Source organism: Babylonia areolata, chromosome 3 (genome assembly GCF_041734735.1).
Source record: "Babylonia areolata isolate BAREFJ2019XMU chromosome 3, ASM4173473v1, whole genome shotgun sequence".
In the NCBI taxonomy this organism is placed as follows: Eukaryota; Metazoa; Mollusca; class Gastropoda; order Neogastropoda; family Buccinidae; genus Babylonia; species Babylonia areolata.
Genome location: NC_134878.1, coordinates 17,575,956 through 17,595,763, shown reverse-complemented (window position 1 = coordinate 17,595,763; position 19,808 = coordinate 17,575,956). Strand labels below are relative to the sequence as shown.

At 41.1% G+C, this 19,808-nt stretch overlaps 1 protein-coding gene across 13 annotated transcripts in view; it reads left to right on the top strand.

Annotated features, from left to right (window-relative positions):
* Positions 1 to 13,009, top strand: part of LOC143279788 (UDP-sugar transporter UST74c-like) — a 30,728-nt gene extending 17,719 nt beyond the window's left edge. For all 13 annotated transcript variants that reach the window (XM_076583959.1, XM_076583958.1, XM_076583955.1 and 10 more), the window contains 8 exons: positions 1,360 to 1,427; positions 3,404 to 3,475; positions 4,544 to 4,612; positions 8,589 to 8,691; positions 9,599 to 9,691; positions 10,500 to 10,646; positions 11,082 to 11,164; positions 11,723 to 13,009. In XM_076583959.1, the coding sequence (XP_076440074.1) occupies positions 1,360 to 1,427; positions 3,404 to 3,475; positions 4,544 to 4,612; positions 8,589 to 8,691; positions 9,599 to 9,691; positions 10,500 to 10,646; positions 11,082 to 11,164; positions 11,723 to 11,807 (720 nt within the window). In that variant the 3' untranslated portion in view covers positions 11,808 to 13,009. The remainder of the gene's footprint in view (positions 1 to 1,359; positions 1,428 to 3,403; positions 3,476 to 4,543; positions 4,613 to 8,588; positions 8,692 to 9,598; positions 9,692 to 10,499; positions 10,647 to 11,081; positions 11,165 to 11,722) is intronic.
* Positions 13,010 to 19,808: the final 6,799 nt, after the last annotated feature.

The window sequence follows — 19,808 nt, the reverse complement described above, 5'->3', positions numbered from 1 at the left end:
ACACACATACTCATGTTAAGACAATAGGGTATTGCACAACAATATTAACAAATGAAAACATCCAACAAAAAAAGGGTATAGATTACTAAAAATGACATGCGCGCACACACACACACACACACACACACACACACACACATACACACACACACACACACACGCACGCACACACACACATTAAGACCATAAGGTATTGTACAACAATACATAAATAAAAACATCAAGGGAATAAATCGTATATATAAGTAAAATGCACACACACACACACATACGTATACGTAACATGTGGTTGTGTCTGTGGTCATTTATTTCCAAAGTGTCTGTTAGGGTTAATGGAAATACTGGTACCAGCATAACATTGTGAATACAAACAGCCTTGTTGAAGAACAGTCTGTTGTGTAACGATGACCACTCATAATTTTTAGTTAGGTTTTTTTATTATTTTTTTTTTTTATCCATCGTGGGCAGGGAGCTCAACTTAAACTGTACTATTGTACATGTGTTTTTATACATGCTGTGAATAAATTTTTATGCGCTTCAGTTGTCGCATATGCATCAACAGCACTCAATCGATTCACTGGCATGTGCACAGGAAATAAAAGCTGGTGTGTGTGTGTGTGTGTGTGTGTGTGTGTGTGTGTGTGTGTGTGGCGTGAGGGTGGGGGTGCGTACGCATGTGTGTGTGTGTGTGTGTGTGTTGGTTTATTCGATGTTGGTAACAGATTTATTGTCTATACACTGATATGTGTGTGTGTGTGTGTGTGTGTGTGTGTGTGTGTGTGTGTACGTGCGCGCGCGCGCGCGTGTGTATGCATGTATGTGTATTTGTGTGTGCGCTGGCATGTGTGTTTGTTGGTTGGTAGGTAATTGATTTAACGTCTGTTCATTTTAGTGTGTGTATGTTTGTGTTCGTTCTTTAGTTTAACGTCTTTTCACTGTAAGTGATATTAGACGAGGGTAGGGAAAAAATGTTTTGTGTGTGCGTGTCTTTTTTTTTCTTTTGTGTGTGTGTGTGTGTGTGTGTGTGTGTGTGTGTCTGTGTCTGTGTCTGTGTGTGTGTCTGTGTTTGTGTGTGTATGTCTGTGTGTATAAGTGTCAGGTGTATGTGCGCGTGCACGCGCCCTGCGCTGACAACAACTGAATAAACTTACATGATGATGGTGATGATGATGATGATGATGATGATGACGATAATGATGATGATGATGATGGTGATGACGATGATGATGATCGACGACGATGATGATGATGATGACGACTACGACGACGACGACGACAATGACGATGATAACGATGATGATGATGATAACCCTATAACCACAGAAGTGCAGAAGACAACAGCTGATTTCATGATGACAGGTGTGGCCTCTCCCCTTGCTGTTTCTCGCCAGCATCATGTTCAGCCTGGGTAGTACCAAAAAACTGAGGTTAGTGACGTCTTTTTTGTCTCTCTCTCTCTCTCTGATAACGATATGTAATAATCTACTTTGTTTCTTTGTTTGTTTGTTGGTTTGCTTCTTTCACTCTTGCCCCTCTCCAGTCTTTGTCTATCGGTCTGTGTCTCTGTCGATCTGTCTTTATTCATTTATCGATTTATTTCATTCATTTATTCCTTCCTTTCTTCATTCATTCATTCGTTCGTTCGTTCGTTCGTTCATTCGTTCGTTCATTCATTCATTCGTTCGTTCGTTTGTTCGTTCGTTCATTCATTCATTCATTCGTTCGTTCGTTCATTCGTTCGTTCGTTCGTTCGTTCGTTCGTTCGTTCGTTCGTTCATTCATTCGTTCGTTCGTTCGTTCATTCATTCATTCATCCGTTCGTTCGTTCGTTCGTTCATTCATTCATTCGTTCGTTCGTTCGTTCGTTCGTTCGTTCGTTCATTCATTCATTCATCCGTTCGTTCGTTTGTTCGTTCATTCATTCATTTGTTCGTTCGTTCATTCTTTCGTTCACTCATTCGTTCGTTCGTTCGTTCATTCATTTATTCACTCATTCATTCATTCGTTCGTTTGTTCGTTCATTCATTCATTTGTTCGTTCGTTCATTCTTTCGTTCATTCATTCGTTCGTTCGTTCATTCATTTATTCATTCATTCGTTCGTTCGTTCATTCATTCATTCATTCATTCATTCGTTCGTTTGTTCGTTCATTCATTCATTTGTTCGTTCGTTCATTCTTTCGTTCATTCATTCGTTCGTTCGTTCATTCATTCATTCATTCATTCGTTCGTTCATTCATTCATTCGTTCGTTCATTCGTTCGTTCATTCATTCATTCATACATATATTTATTTATTTATTTATTTATTTATTCGTTTGTTGGCTTGTTCCACCCTAACCTCACCCATCGCCAGCTTTCTTGTGTCTCCAAAGTTTCCGACGATGGCATCTTTTTTTTCTTTCTTCTTTTTTCCGTCCACGGATACGGACACGGATGTTTTATATTCAATACAGGCCATGCCCCCCCCCCCCCCGCCCCCCCTCCCCCCGCCTCCCCCCCAAAGGGCTGGTGTAAACAAACATTACAGATACAACAAATATACATGTGCTGAATGATACAAATGAAAACAGACAAATACGAACAGCAATCCTCAACTGCAGTTTGTATTTCTACTGTATAGAATGACAAAAGGGGAAAACGACGATAGCATCTTTGTGGGCGTCAATCGTGTTTGGAGCACGTGCATGCGTGTGTGTTTGTGTGTGTGTGTGTGTGTGTGTGTGTGTGTGTGTGTGTGTGTGTGTGTGTGTTTGTAGTGTGTGTGTGTGTGTGTGTGTGTGTGTGTTGTGTGTGTGTGGTGTAGTGTGTGTGTGTGTGTGTGTGTGTGTGTGTGTGTGTGAGAGAGAGAGAGAGAGAGAGAGAGAGTTGAATATTTTATCGTGAAAAAGGTACCTGTCAATACTCAGATGCTGTGAACATTGAGAGCAGAAGAGACAGACACACAGACAGACAAACCGACAGACAGATGGGTAGACAGACAGAAAGACTGACAGATGGTTATTGTAGCTGGTAGCTCTTTACTACTTTCTTTGCCGTATGATAACTTGATGTGCTGGTATCCTGATTAACCCCCCCCCCCCCCCCCCCCCCCCCCAAAAAAAAAAAAAAAAAAAACCTACAAAAAACAAAAAAACAACAACAATAAAAACAAGTATATCTCAGAAAAACAAAACAAAACAAGTATATCTCAGAAAAACAAAACAAAACAAGTATATCTCAGGAAAACAAAACAAAACAAAACCAAAAAAATAGGGGTTGGGGGTGGGGGGGCTATGGGGATGTGCATGGGGGTGTGTGGGTTTATGGGCTTGTGTGGGTGTGTGTTTGTGTGTGTTATTGTTAATAATTCATTTGCATATGTACTGCAAACAACCTGCCCCGTTCACAGCGTGTGTATGTTGCAGTCTGCCAATGTACGTGGTGTTACGTCGCTTTGCTAACGTCTTCATCATGGCAGCAGAATATTTCATTTTGGGGTGAGTTTCGCTGCTAATGCTCTCTCCCTCCCTCCCTCAATGTGTGTGTGTGTGTGTGTGTGTGTGTGTGTGTGTGTGTGTGTGTGTGTGTTTCTCTGTCTGTCTTCGTCTCTCCGTCTGTTTGTCTGTGTGTGTGTGTGTGTGTGTGTGTGTGTGTGTGTGTGTGTGTGTGTGTTTCTCTTTCTCTCAGTCTGTCTGTTTGTCTATTTGTCTCTGCCTCTGCTTCTGCCTCTGTCTCCCTCCCTCCCTCCCTCCCTCTCTCTCTCTCTCTCTCTCTCTCTGTGTGTGTGTGTGTGTGCCATTGCCTGTCTATAACCATTTCTTAGCACACAACATAAGACGTTCTCGTACACGTGTCACACTGTTATTGTCAGCATCTTAACAGATAAGGCCTTTTGTGTACTGGATAAAAGCTACACATATACCTTTCTTTCCCTTTCCTTGTGGCTGACTCTTGTGCATTATCGCTAACAAAGTGACAATAATTTTTTTTTTATTTTTATGATCAACAGGTTGAGTAGGCCTATCCTGATCTAAACCCCGCTTGGTCTTTTACCAAACTTCCCCGTTGTATTCAACCCCCTCACCCCCCCCCCCCCCCCCCCCCCCCCCCCCCCCCCCCCCCTTACCCACCTCCCCAGCCCCGCGCGACCCGCCCTCCAGAAAATTGTTCAAGATACACGCGAGAACCTTTCTTACTATACTAACCAAGGATACACATTTGTAATCTTCAGGTACATCTCTATTTGTTTTTTTCTTTCTTCACACACACACACACACACGCACACACACACACACACACACACACACACACACACACACACACACACACACACACACACACACACTGTGGTACCGCTATTGCAGACTGTGTGACCAGATTGAGTGAAAGAGACAGCTGGAGAGACAGAGACACAGAGAGAGAGAGAGAGAGAGAGAGAAAGGGGGTTTGCGTTTCACATAAAATATTATGTACATAGTCACCATCAGTTGCAATATATATTGTAGCAGTCTTGCACTTTTTTTTTTTTTTATTTTTTTTTTTTTACATTGTTGTGTTTGTTACAGACAGACGGCCTCTCTGTACGTTCAGATGACAGTGTACCTCATGATACTGGGAGCTTTCCTCGCTGCCGTGTGAGTTCACGACTACTGATGTGTGTGTCGTGATTGTGTTTGTATTTGTATTTCGTTTCATCACAACAGATTTCTCTGTGTGAAATTCGGGCTGCTCTTCCCCAGGGAGAGCGCGTCACTACACTACAGCGCCACCCCTTTTTTTTTTCTTTTTTTTTTTTTTCCTGCGTGCAGCTTTATATGTTTTTCCTATCGAAGTGGATTTTTCTACAAGATTTCGCCAGGAACAACCCTTTTATTGCCGTGGGTTCTTTTACGTGCGCTAAGTGCATGCTGCACACGGGACCTCGGATTATCGTCTCATCCGAATGACTAGCGTCCAGACCGCCACTCAAGGTCTAGTGGAGGGGGGGAGAAAATATCGGCGGCTGAGCCGTGATTCGAACCAGCGCACTCAGATTCTCTCGCATCCTAGACGGACGCGTTACCTCTAGGCCATCACTCCACATTTATGTGTGTGGGTTGGGGTTATTATTTACTTGTTTATTATTTATTTACGTATTCATTTAATTATTCATTTATGTGTGGGGTGGATTTATTATAGTTATTTGATTAATCAATACAAGTTATTATATGGTTTGTTTATGCATTTTTTATGCATTTATAAATTCGTTAATCATTTATTATTCTAGTTTCACTCAACTGAGGCCTGACTAAAATACGTTGGGTTTATATACTGCTGGTCAGGCATCTGCCTAGCTCAGTGATGCGGTGTAGCGTGTGTATACTAGGTTATGGATATGTCTGAGCACAGTGACGCTTCATTGAGCAACGCGAAGTGAACTCAACTCACCTGGGCTGTGAAGTGAACTGGGTATTGGGGGTCGGTGCATCCCGATCACCATCTTGATTCAAGGTTTACCTTGTCATTTCTGTGTTCTGTGTCACAGCAATGCCATTAACTCATTCAGCTCCCTGACCCCCGTCTGAGTAATGCTCTGGCGACGTAGTTTGTTTCAATGAAACGGTTTCCACGTTCATGTATTATGCATAAACTACAAGCAACGGGTACATACACTTCCGTGCAATATTTCCTTCCTGCTGACGTGTAAATTTCGAGGAAAAAATCAGTTGATTTCAATACAATGCCTGTGTTTTTTTTCCCCCCATCAGTGCTAATGAGGCTGTAAAACTCTCAGTGTGGAATGGGTTAATAAGCCTCTTCCTCAGTAACGGCTTCGCACCCACCCACCCCAACCCCTACCTCGCGATTCTCTCCCCCGCGAACCATTAACATGTATACCTATAAACATCTCAGTGCATTTCAACGAATCCTCTCTCGACAACCCCCACACCCTTCCTGTTAAAAAAAAAAAATATATATATATATATATATATATATATATATATATACAGAGGGGGAGACAGACAGACAGACAGACAGACAGAGATTGAGATTGAGATGGTTTATTCATATAGGCCACAGCCCCTTTGAAGGGGGATATACAGTAAAATGCTGAAGTCATACATTCAAAACTCTTCATGATGTAACATATACACTTCTCCTTTTGAGTGCTTTATACAGATATAGAGCGAACTCCTTGACAGATGAAGTTCACTTTGTGCTGTGTTGCCCAGTATGAAGAGATCTTAGAGAACAATTGATTCCAGTTAAATACTGTCAATACCCTTGCTTGTTTAGACTTATCATGTTAATGTCATCAACAAATGAAAAGACTGACAGAGAGAGAGAGAGAGAGAGAGAGAGAGACGCAAACCCCCCAAGACATTTTCAGTTTCTAAAAGAGGCGTCACTGCGTTCGGACCAATCTTTACTATACTGTGGCTCCACACCGTATCTGCAAGGCAGATGACATGACCAGCAGTTTAACCCAGCGCGTTTTGTCAGGCCTTGAGCGCACTGAAGCATAATTCTAAATATTTGTGTACCTGTAAGAGGGGATATCTTCTTAGAAAAAACAAAACAAAACAACTGTCCAAATTGTTGCTGTTGGTTCTTTTTCAGTGCGCCAAGTGCGTGCTCAGTGCACACGGGACCTCGGGCAAGTTTATCGTTTCGTCCGAATGACAGTAAAAGACGCTCAGTTTGATTAGAAATAAAATTTTAAAAAACTTGGGAGAAAGGGCGAGAGCAGGAATGGAACCCACACCCTAACGGACACGACTGGCACAGGAACAATTCTGTTACCTTCCTCAGTCCTCAACACACACACACACACACACACACACACACACACACACGCACACACAGAGTGTCACACACACACACACACACACACACAAACACAGAGTGTCACACACACACACACATACACAGAGTGTCACACACACACACACACACACACACACACACACACACACACACACACACACACAGAGTGTCACACACACACACGCACATACACAGAGTGTCACACACACACACACACACACAGAGTGTCACACACACACATACACAGAGTGTCACACACACACACACAGAGTGTCACACACACACACACATTGTCACACACACACACACACACATTGTCACACACACACACACACAGAGTGTCACACACACACATACACAGAGTGTCACACACACACACAGAGTGTCACACACACACACACATTGTCACACACACACACACACACACACACACGCACACATTGTCACACACACACACAAAGAGTGTCACACACACACACACACACACACACACACACACACAGAGTGTCACACACACACACAGAGAGTGTCACACACACACACACACACAGAGTGTCACACACACACACAGAGAGTGTCACACACACACACACACAGAGTGTCACACACACACACACACACACAGTGTCACACACACACACACACACACACACACACACACGCACACATTGTCACACACACACACAAAGAGTGTCACACACACACACACACACACACACACACACAGAGTGTCACACACACACACACACACACATTGTCACACACACACACACACACACACACACACACACACGCACACATTGTCACACACACACACAAAGAGTGTCACACACACACACACATACACACACACACACACACACACACAGAGTGTCACACACACACACACACACACACACACAGTGTCACACACACACACACACACACACACACACACACAGAGTGTCACACACACACACAGAGTGTCACACACACACACACAGTGTCACACACACACACAGAGTGTCACACACACACACACAGTGTCACACACACACACACACACACACACAGAGTGTCACACACACACACACACACACACACACACACACAGAGTGTCACACACACACACACACACACACACAGTGTCACACACACACACACACACACACACACACACACACACACAGTGTCACACACACACACACACACACTGAAAGAGAGAGAGACACACAGAGAGACAGAGAGAGAGAGAGAATACATGATTTTTTTTTTAAGGAAAGAAAAGACAAACAACGTCTGTTGCCGTTTCCAGAATGAAGGGAGAGCATTTGGTTTTTTGACCCCTTCCCATAGCTCCCCATGCATTTCGTTTTATTGGTTGATTTATTCATTTCGTGAGAGGGTTTAAAAAAAAAAAAAATTTTAATATATTTTTTTTAAGCACCCAGTACACCATTCTCGTCGTGTTTCCCATTTTCGTTAATTGAACGCTCACTTACAGATTGTGGAATCTTTAACTTGTGGTTTAAAAACAAATCATATATGTACACAGGAAGGAGGTGCAAGTACTTTTAAAGTACCTCAGTGGAATGTGTGTGTGTGTCGGGGGGGGCGCTGTCGCATCTTTGATTGTTCTGTTAATGATCTGTATGTGTCACAGACCAAATCGGACACACACACACACACACACACACATAAGCAAGCATACACACACATGCAGATGCTCAAATCCTCTGCTTTCGTGATTAAGAAGAAACACTGGGACCATTGTTCAAACACCTTCACGTGAACGTGTGACTGACTGACATCTTCATGTTGCAGTGATGATCTGACCTTCGATGTTGAGGGATATGTCTTCGTTTTTGTCACCAATATTTGCGCTGCGCTCAGTGGGGTGTTCACCAAAAAGAAACTCAACAACAATGTAAGACATGTTATATATATATATATATATATAGAGAGAGAGAGAGAGAGAGAGAGAGAGAGAAAATATGTGTAGTTGATTTCATTCATTCATTCATCTGTGTGTGCATGCGCGCGCGCGCGCGTGCGTGTGTGTGTGTTTCAGGTGGCTTGAATATATTGAATTTGCCTGACTCTGTGTGTGTGTGTGTGTGTGTGTGTGTGTTACAGGTAGTTGGAATATATTGAACTTGCCTGACCGAATTGTAAGACATGTTTATATATATATATATATATATATATATATAGAGAGAGAGAGAGAGAGAGAGAGAGAGAGAGATAAAATATGTGTGGTTGATTTCATTCATTCATTCATCTGTGTGTGCATGCGCGCGCGCGCGTGTGTGTGTGTGGTGTTTCAGGTGGTTTGAATATATTGAATTTGCCTGACTCTGTGTGTGTGTGTGTGTGTGTGTGTGTGTGTGTGTGTGTGTGTGTGTGTGTGTGTGTGTTACAGGTAGTTGGAATATATTGAACTTGCCTGACCGAATTGGGATATTTTACAGAACGCGTTTAAGTGATATTTACAATAATTGCTCTCGAAAAATCGCTCAAATCATTGGCCTATACACAGCAATTTGAAAGAGAAAATAGAATGTCACCGTCACAGCGATTCTGCTTGCCGTTCCATCTTCCGAACATACACTGCAGTGGCGGTAATTCTTCCATCAAGGATTTCAATGATATAAGTAGTAAGTCAATTTCACCCAGATCGCAGAATCTAATACTGAACATCTAAGACAATGTATTTCGCCTGCTGGAATGGTGAAAAAAAAAAGTGGTGTTAAGTTGTTCAGAAATAGTTTGTAACAGACTTGTATAACGGAGCCTCATAAAACAGGTGTTTTTTTTTTTTTTTTCCTTTTCAGACAGTGGGAACATACGGTCTGATGTTCTACAACAGTCTCTTCATGGTGTTACCTGCCATGTTTATAACCTACCTCAGTGGGGATATTCATAAGGTATCATGATTATTTCTGGTTTGGTTGACTGGTAAGTTGATTTGTTAGTTGGTGCGATATTTAGCTGGCTTCAGAGATAGTTAATTATTAATCGCCTGACATTCATTTGAGTCTGTTATGATGATACAAAATTAAATTATTTACGTGCTTGCATATGCAGGTGGGTTAGCGGGTATATGTGGCAGCACTGTTGCATCTTTACAAGCATGCGTGTGTGTGTGTGTGTGTGTGTGTGTGACATCAAGAACTGGAACATAGCTTGCAAGTCATCACACAATTGCAGTATCATCAATAATCGTCACTTTGCCTTTTCATGCGGCTTACAGTATGGACTTGCCTGTAAGAAAAGATTTTTTGGCGTTTATTTTATTTTATTTTTAAGTTGGACTGTTTGTGGGATCACCAAATCTTTTCCATTCACTACCTTCACTGCCTGGGCCTACTTTTCTCTGTGCAGGGCGGGGCCAACACTAACACGATTCTTCAGCGTTCATACGCTGAAACTTTCACATTCACTCTTACAATACTAGTGGACTTTTTGGCGTAGAACCATTTTTACCCCATCATGTTGGCAACAATACTCTGTTTTCTGGCGGTAAACAGTTTTTTGTTTTTTTTGTCTGAGTTTGTCCGGCAGGCGATGGAGTATGGGCGGTGGGGGTTGGGGGGGGGGACCTGTTCCAGGTGATCCTGCTGGCCTGTGTGACAGACTTTCTGTGTATGACCATTATTTACCCCGCCGTGTAGGCAGCCATACTCCATTTTCCGGTGGTAAACAGTCTTTTTTTTCTGTGTTTCTGACTGCCAGGCGATGGAATATGGGCACTCGGGGGACTCTGGGTTCCAGGTGTTGTTCCTGCTGGCCTGTGTGATGGGCTTCCTGGTGGCCCTGTCCAGCATGCTGTGCACCAAGTTCAATTCTGCACTCACCACCAGCATCGTCGGTGTGCTCAAAGTCAGTCTTAAATACTTGTATTGTGTCGTGCTGTGTTTGCCCTGCAAATCCCGTGCACACATCCATGTATCAAACACACACGCGCGCACACTATCACAAACGCAGGCACACACACGTATGCACAAGCGTGCATGCACGCACATACCTCTGCATGCTCACACACATGCGTACACACACACACACACACACAGAGTTGTTTCACTCTATAATGTAATATTACCTTACCCACATGTTTTTATTTTTACATAGAACCTGATGTGTGCAGGGTGATAGTGAAACGTATGTCAGTTATTCGTTTTTCTCTTGGATATTTGCTAACGGGCATACTAAGTGAGCCAAAAGAGAATTTTCTGTTTTGGTTGAAGCAGACAAAGTATTTTACATTTTAATTTGAACTGCTATCATTGTACAGATGCCATGTATGTTTTGTTTCAGAACGTGTTTGTAATTTATTCTGGGATGATCATCGGTGGGGATTATGTGTACTCTGTAGTCAACTTCTTGGGTATCAATTTGAGGTAAGTTCTGAGGCAGCGAGTGTGTGTGTGTGTGTGTGTGCTTGCGTGCGTGCGTGACATTTTGCATGGGTATGCATAACTTTTCTGTGTAAAGAAAACAAGACAAGAAGAGAAACAAGCAGTATGATTACCTTTCTGTCAGTATATACACTGTCAGAATGAGATGACAAAACAGAGGTAAACAAACTGTATTATTATTTTTAACTGTATTGCCACAAATGCATGTCCCAACATACACCATTTACATTTTCTTTTATCAGAAAACTGATGATTTACTTGCTTTCATAACTTTTATTTAACTGATGGTTTTCATCCAATACCGTGGTATTCCTCTGTGTGTGTGTGTGTGTGTGTGTGTGTGACGCACTAGTGTGCATGCATGTGAATGAAATCAAAATCAGTCCAGCATTTTCAAACAGCAACACTAACAAGCTGTGTTTGATATCAGAATGTTTTTGGCACTTACCAACATAAACACACATATAAACTTACATGGGAGACAAAAAGAAATCCAAAACCAAACAATACTGTCTAATAAAAATCTGGTCTTTTTTCCAGCGTGGTCACTGGTCTGATGTACTCTTATGCAACATTTACAACCAAGTCGCAGTCCTCTTCAAGCAGTGGAACAGTCAAGGTATAGCTTGTACCAAAGACCCTGGCTGTTCCGCTCTATGCAAAGGTGTCGTCTTTCGTCTGGTCTGGTGTACAGTTTCACATTAAAAAAAAACAAGTCAGTAAAAAAAATAATAAAAAAATCCTTCTGGTGGAATTTCAGAGGTACTCTTTCACTGCCAGGTACAGTGTTATTTCAAAGCATGTGGAATGAAGTCATTGTCATTGCGTGATTTTCAAAGGCATCAATTGACTATGACGTGCACATTTCACCTTCAGCTGTCAACTATGATGGAAAGATCTTTGGGTTTGTGAAGAATTTCAAGCAGATTGTTATTATATATTGTAACTATTTTTACTGTTATTATATATTGTAACTATTTTTATATGTTGAGATGCCAACTGGGTTGGGGACAAGCACAATGTTACAACTTTTTTTTTTTTTTTTTATACATTTTTAATACGCCTTTTGCCCCTCCTTTTTATGTTTATGTATGTAAATATTTTGGGTAAAATTAGCATTCCAAAAATACCAAATAAAAATAACATAAATAATATTGAAATTGCATGCATTTGTGGGCCAATGATTACTAAGGGATTTGACAATATTGTATCAGGTTACATTGACTGTGAGAAATATTTCATATTATCCATTTCATATGCAAGAAGTGCACTTCTGCAGGCTGTGTTTGAGAGGGATTTGATTGTGTACAAATAGTGACTGTGAAAAATGTTTCAGATTGTAATTTAAAGCTTTCTAAATACAAGATGATGATGGTATGGATACTTGTAATTGTATAGCGCCTATCCTTGGTCAGAGACCAAACTGTAAGTGCTTTACAAACACGGAGCCATTTGCACAACAGGCTGCCTACCTGGGTAGAGCCGACTGACAGTTGCCACTGGGCGCTCATCATTCATCTCCGGAGTCATTCAATCAAATCTAAATCAAGCACACACACAACACACTCACACAGACATGTAATATTTTATGTGTATGAGTTTTGTTTATTTACCCTGCCTTGTTGGCAGTCATAATACTTGCTTTTCTGGGGAAAGTGACACAAAATATGAAGGGAGATGAACAATTTCTGCCTGTGTGTGTGTGTGTGTGTGTGTGCGTGTGTTAACGTGTGAGAAGATAAGACTTCATTTGCAGTGACAATTTTTGCTGTAATTGAGTGATTGTAAATTTTATTTGTTGGGGAAATTAAAATTGCTACAATGTTGCTCAGTTTTTTCATTCATTATAATTTATATGACTGAGTGTCCAAAGTCGGTGTTTCTGACTAGAGGAAGTCAGAGTAGTGTGTGTGCGTGCGTGCGTGCGTGCGTGCGTGTGTGTGTGTGTGTGTGTGTGCAGTTGATCGTTTCAAACCACCCACTCAAGTATTTCTTTGTACAAGTATATGTAATGTAGTACATGCATTTTCACAGGGCTTCTAGCAGGCACATGTTATAAACATAACATGAGCCACCATTTTCACTCATCAAATATCAAAAAGGTTCATGGGCCTGTACAATTTTTAACACAAAATAAATGAAAACCAGAAGAAGTCCCCCAAACACACACACACAGTCAGTAGAACATTTTATCATCATGTCAGGTCTGGTTCAGCTATGAAAAAATAAAATTAACCACTTTGCATTCTCCCCCCTCTCTCCCCAGTCATTCACCCCTCATGGATATATTCATGTTATCAAAATCAAGTATGAATATAATACCAGACAAGGCAAAACCATTACACTGACAAGTTCTTGTGTTCACTGGGATCAGTTACCAATCACTCCTGATAATTAGTGATACCAAAACATCAGACCCTTAGTTCTTAAGCTGCTCTTCAAACTGAAGGTGAGGTGGAGGGGATTAATTCCAGTCTTTATATAATATATATTGGTTCACACTAACAGTGAGACTTTATTTATTCTTTAATTTTCTGAATGGACATTGCCCTGCAGTCACTGCCCTGCAGTCATGCATTATCATTCACGCAATAAGTTTCCTACAGTATGCCATATTAACTAAAAAAACAACAAAAATTACCCACACAACACACCCAATTAATGCCTGTGGTTTAGAAAGTCTTGTATATCTGCCACTGAGTCTGCAGCCAAGATTTTGACAATTATCTGCTCACAGCTCTGGTTTCCTACCATGATACTGCATACACACCCACCATTGGTTCTCTGGGGGATATGTTTTGTTTTTTAAATCAATTTATACCCCTCCCCCCCAACCTCCCTCAAACACACAAAAGTAACGGTAAATGGAAAAAAGAAATGAAGATGTGTATCTATACAAATGTCTTGCTACCTGTCATCCCCCGCCAGATGCTGTCCTGCCTCTCGGCCACTGTTGATAGTGATCAGTGGTGACTGTTGTCATTTACCATAGCAAGATAATCACACATTATGCTTCGCCCAATCCCCCCCAACCCCCACCCCAGTTCCTCTCTGCCACTGACAGTAGTCGCTTAATTGCATAGTTAAAACCCCCTACAGATGACTCACTGAAGTGACCAATCATCCTTAGTAAAGCCTGCCACCATGTCCCTCCACTGACAGTTCCCTGAACGTACCTGCTCTGACGAGTTTGACACAAACACAGTACATGTACTGAAAAGAAGTAGAAATGAAAACTCCAGGTCAGTAAGACAGCAGGATATTAAGGAACACAGACACTGAAATAAACAAAAGAAAATCATGACCGGAAAACTTAATTTTAAAGAGAAATCAGGGAGATGACGATGCTTTGGAGATTCATCACAGACCATCTGTCAGAAGTTCTGTTTCCCTTTATATGTTCTGGTGTCAATCAGACTTTTCTGTTTCCCTTCATAACTATGTTCTGGTGCCAATCGAACTTCTCTGCTTCCTTTTATATGATCTGGAGTCAATCTGACTTCAATGTTTCCCTCTGTTATATGTTCTGGTGCCAATCGAACTTCTCTGTTTCTCTTTATAAGAGCTGGAGTCAATCCAACCTTACAAACAGACACAGAGCAACATTGTTTAGGGAACTTGAGAGCAACACTCTCCAAGATGCATCACTGAATTGGTTAACACGTGGCTGGTAATGTCCAAGAATTTGTTGCTGACAGAACATGATTCCAGCTTCTCAACAGCCTCAAGATTCATGCACACAGTAAACCTTATGGTGGGTGCAAACTCTCCATGCTGCCTGATAAACGTTCTATCGTCAAAGCTACTCATGAGGGGCACACCTGACAAACAGGACAAAGGACTCACCTACCAACACCCCTCCACTATGTGCACACAATAAACAACTTCCTTAGTTCTTACCTGACTCAGGTATAAAAATGGACAGCAAATGCAACCACTTTTGGGAATTTATTATCTTTTTTTTTTTAAAGGAAAATATACAATAAAATAAAAATCAAGAAATCTGTACTGGGGCCTAACTGCTGATGTCACTGGTAACTGTATGTACTTTCCTTTCAGAAAGACCCAAGTTTCAGTTCAAACACACGACAGTGACAGTACTTTCATGTTATTCTTAACCCAACATACTGGCAGAGTGGGGTAGGGGGATGTGATGCCATTCAGGACTCAGACTGACAGTTCATTTTCACAGCACACTCAGTGAAAAAATAGAATGCTGCTACGTTTCCAACAAATTCAACATTGATGACTATTTCCAAGATGATTATAAATGGAGGAAACAACATAAAAGTGTATGTGGAGATCATAGTGCTTTGGAGACACACACACACACAAAGGACAAAATGCAGTGTTGCTAAGTGCACAAGTTAAGAATCAACATCTTTATAAATTGCCTCTGTACACCAACACACACACATTCAATATGTTTCCAGTTCTTTGCTATAAAATGGACAAACAAGTCAGAATAACATAAATCTTTTAGAAAAAACCCCCAACAACTTTCAAGACTAAAAGCAAAAACATGTGCAATGTTTGCTTTATGCAGTCATTATAGCATGTGTGCAAGTATTCAACTCCGACCTGTTCCATCAAAGATATTGCTGTATGTGAGTGTATTGTGAGTTTGCAAAAGCATAGGCCAAGGTCTCCGCTCCAATCCAAGGAGCGTGCCTTATGAACCTTTCAGTATTTAACATCAAAAACTGAGTACTGGAATTTACACCAAACATTAATGTTTTAATGCTGACCAAAATGAAGATGCTCCCCCCCCCCCCCCCCCAAGGTCCCATAATAATTCTTTTTCATCTTAATTCTATTATCAGATAAGAATTTTCTGATATGCAAAATACTGCACTAGAAAACTGGTCTTGGCCTGTCATCTCAGGGCCTTCCTGAAAAATCAACCCAAGAAATGTGTCACCAATGTTAGTGATTCAGTCATGTTTCTTTACAATTCTTAGCTGCCACAAAAATTGAAATGGCAAAGTTAAATTTTACAACACACACAACTGAATCCTAGTGAACTGTGTTACTTTGGTAACACACACAAGTAAAAAAAAACAAACAAAACAAACAAAAACATTTTATCTGATGTATTCAGATGTTGCTTTTGTGAGTGTGTGTGTTGCAAAAACACTGGCAAAGGGTTCCAATCCATGTTGTTTGTCTCTGCATCTAACAATAGCTGCTGCATCTATCATATCATGTAACACAACTGCAACATTTGTAACAAAACTGGCATACCAGTTTCCAGCCACAGAATAACCATCCTGAAAAGGTGCTGTTGTAAACATCAAGTTCTATGATTGAGAAAATTGGTAGACCTCTACTGCCACCTCTGAAAACACTCATCAGTGGCGGTAATAAAACTTCACTTTCTGAGCCATACATGGAATACAGCTGGCAAGCAAACTTCTTTAGCACAGGTCTACATGGCTGTATTCAGATTAAGAAGGGGGCTTCATGTAGAAAAGCACATCAAAGGTCCTTACTTCTCCTCTCCTGCTTGCTTGAAAACGACTGATGGCACAGCAATGATGTTGAAAATGGGCTGAGCACCTTCATGTACCCACATCCATCAGTGCACTTTGCTGCCTATGGGTTCCAAGCTGACAAGAAAAATGACTAGCCGAAGCTTCAGAGTGAGAGAGATCTTCATACTGGTCTATGTCGACAGTCAAGATGGTCACAGACAGCTGGAGGCCAGGAGCTCTATACTTGAAACAGTACTACAAGTATAGCTGACATTTTAACAATAACAGGCTACAGACTCTCAACCTGCCTCCCTCAACCCTCTTTACCAAGGACAGCTGTGCTCCCATTTCACATGACCTTGCACCCCCAAAAAGAATGTCAGTGCCTGTCTCAGCACAGGGCAGTTCAGAGAGTAACTGGAAAGTGTAGAGAGAAACAGATGGAACAGTCTGAACTCCTTTCCAAGCTGAAGTCATAAGGGAAAAACCCACTGCAACTTGCTCCTGTGAAGGTCCACTTGTGAACACACAACTTCTCCACAAATTCCCAAACCACCTCCTTATGCATTATTTTTAGTGTCAGCTATTAAACCTCAATCTTGCAGTTTGCATGAATCCATGAAGATCATGCATATTTTTTCTAAAGGGAAATGGCATGTATGATTGGAAGATTGAGGAAAAATATACCATACAATAACAAAGAGGTAAACAGGTGACAGAACAGACCAACAGACCAACCTGAAAAAGAAACACAACAGACAAAAAAAAAAAAAAAAAAAAAAAGAAGTTCTCAACATGTCCGAGAAGGAGGAAACAACAATCCCAACGAAGACAGACTGACATCCCTGAGATTTTACAATCCAACAGACAAAAAAAAGGAGATGAAAAACGATTTATCAGAACAGAATACACAGTCGCATTGTCCCAGAACTGTAACTAGAATTTAAAAAAATATCTTCATTACTGGTAATACCAGCACAGACAAATCTCAGCCTTGTTGCCAAATCATGTCAAATTCCTGCTGCCAGTCTGTCAATCTCTCTTACCTTTCAAGATTTACTCACTTCCACAGCAAACATACTGGTTCATGTTGTAAGCATCTGTAGTACTTTTTGTGATTTCCTGTAAATCCTATATTAAAAATTACAAATAACAGAATAAAATGTTGTATAGCCAGACACACATGTAACATAATCTTGAGCCTTACATGTTTCTGTGGTTCATGCTGTAACGGGCTGCAAGTAAGATCTCCTTGAACAGAAAGTTCTATTTTTATCCTTATTCTTCTTCGATTTGTGCGGTTGAAGCGCAATGCAAAATGTACACTTAGTCAAGCATAAAAAAGGAAATTTTCTATCTAAAATTACGTTTAAATAACATACTTACCGTGACCCAACTAGTACAGACTCCGGCAGGGGTCTGACATTCCTGTCCTGTGCAAACTACTATCCGCCTATGCGGAGAAAACGAAACTACGGCCGATAACCTCCCGGAAGTAGGTAACATACATTTTGATCCCCCCACTCCCCTCCAATGGCAAATTCAGTAAAGTGGTATATTTTTGTATAAAAAAAATCCAAAAATGTATGGTTTAATGATAAAAACTTGAAAACAAACGGAAATTTTGGGGAACACATTTTTGTCCCACCTCTGGCCTTCATCCTAAACAAGCTCTGGACTGGCATCTCTCATCCCTCATGGGAAAGGGAACAAGGGCAGCACAGAAACAGTTCCATGAACATGCCCCAACCCACAGACCTCACCTTGGTGACTGCAAAGACAACAGGACACACAGACAGCTGTGAAGGATGTGCGTTCTATACACAGCAACAAGTAGGACTGGGGAGGAGGCTGCAGCTCTTTGTAAAAGGAAATTTTCTATTTAAAATTACGTTTAAGTAACATACTTACCGTGACCCAACTAGTGCAGACTCCGGCAGGGGTCTGACATTCCTGTCCTGTGCAAACTACTATCCGCCTATGCGGAGAAAACGAAACTACGGCCAATAACCTCCCGGAAGTAGGTAACCTCCCCTTTGTCCCACTGGCTAGCGCCCTCTTTTTCCGGCAGCCATCATGACTCCTGTTCCTGTGCTCTTCATATGGCTAAGTTGTTTTTTTTTGTATTTTCTGCCTGTCTGTCGATTCTCTGGCGTTGCAGCTCTTTGTAAACATGTATTTCTACATCTCCAAGGACCTCAAGGCTCAGCCTTCTCAGAACTGTCACTCTCTATAATCTACGACACAACCTTTACTTGTGACCATGAAACTATAGGCTGAACCTTTCCACTCCCAGTTACCTTTCCAATCCTAATGCCACACTTTTAAAACTCAAATCCAAACAAGAAACCAGTTTTATAAACTTAACAGTGGAAGCAGTAGTGTTACTGTATCAGTGTTAGTTACCGAAAGTTAAGTTAAAAGTTAGTGTTGCCAGCGAAGCACTGGGGCAAGCATGCAACAACATTCTGCCAGGCTTTTTCCAAACTGCTATGATACAATTCACCATAACTGACAGTACGAAGTAGAGCGCACCCATGAACATTCCCAACACAGCAGAAACTAAGTTGGCTCATGTGCTATTCTTTATATATTATAGGATGGGAAGAGGGGAGTGTGTACCAGTATGTATGTGTATATGAGTGTGTGTGTGTGTGTGTGTGTGTGTGTGTGTGTAAGAGGTATTAAATATTCATTATTTCATGCACAATTAATTGCCTTCTGTTGCTTCACTTCTTAATCACACCTGTAAATGAGCTGACCTGACTGAAGCAAACTATGCCCTGAAAATAAAGAAACTTAATACTTTAAACAACAACAAAACATGTACCTATATAACTAAACATACACAAACAAATCAACATTCCCAATTTCACACTTGGTTTTTCACATGACACAGAAAGCCACCTCAAGAAATCATTATGACCCACAAATGGTTTGAGCACAATACTTTCCATACAGTCCATCAAAGTCAAACCAAACTTCTTACACATTTTCACATCTTTTGTTCTTATTGCAAAGCTCTGAATCTCCAAGTCAGACAAAAAACATACATCAAACAGAAGTCATAATCATTTCTGATATAAGAAAACATCAACGACAATATCATTTTTCTTTTTTTTCCCTTTAAGTTTAATCATTGCAAATGACAA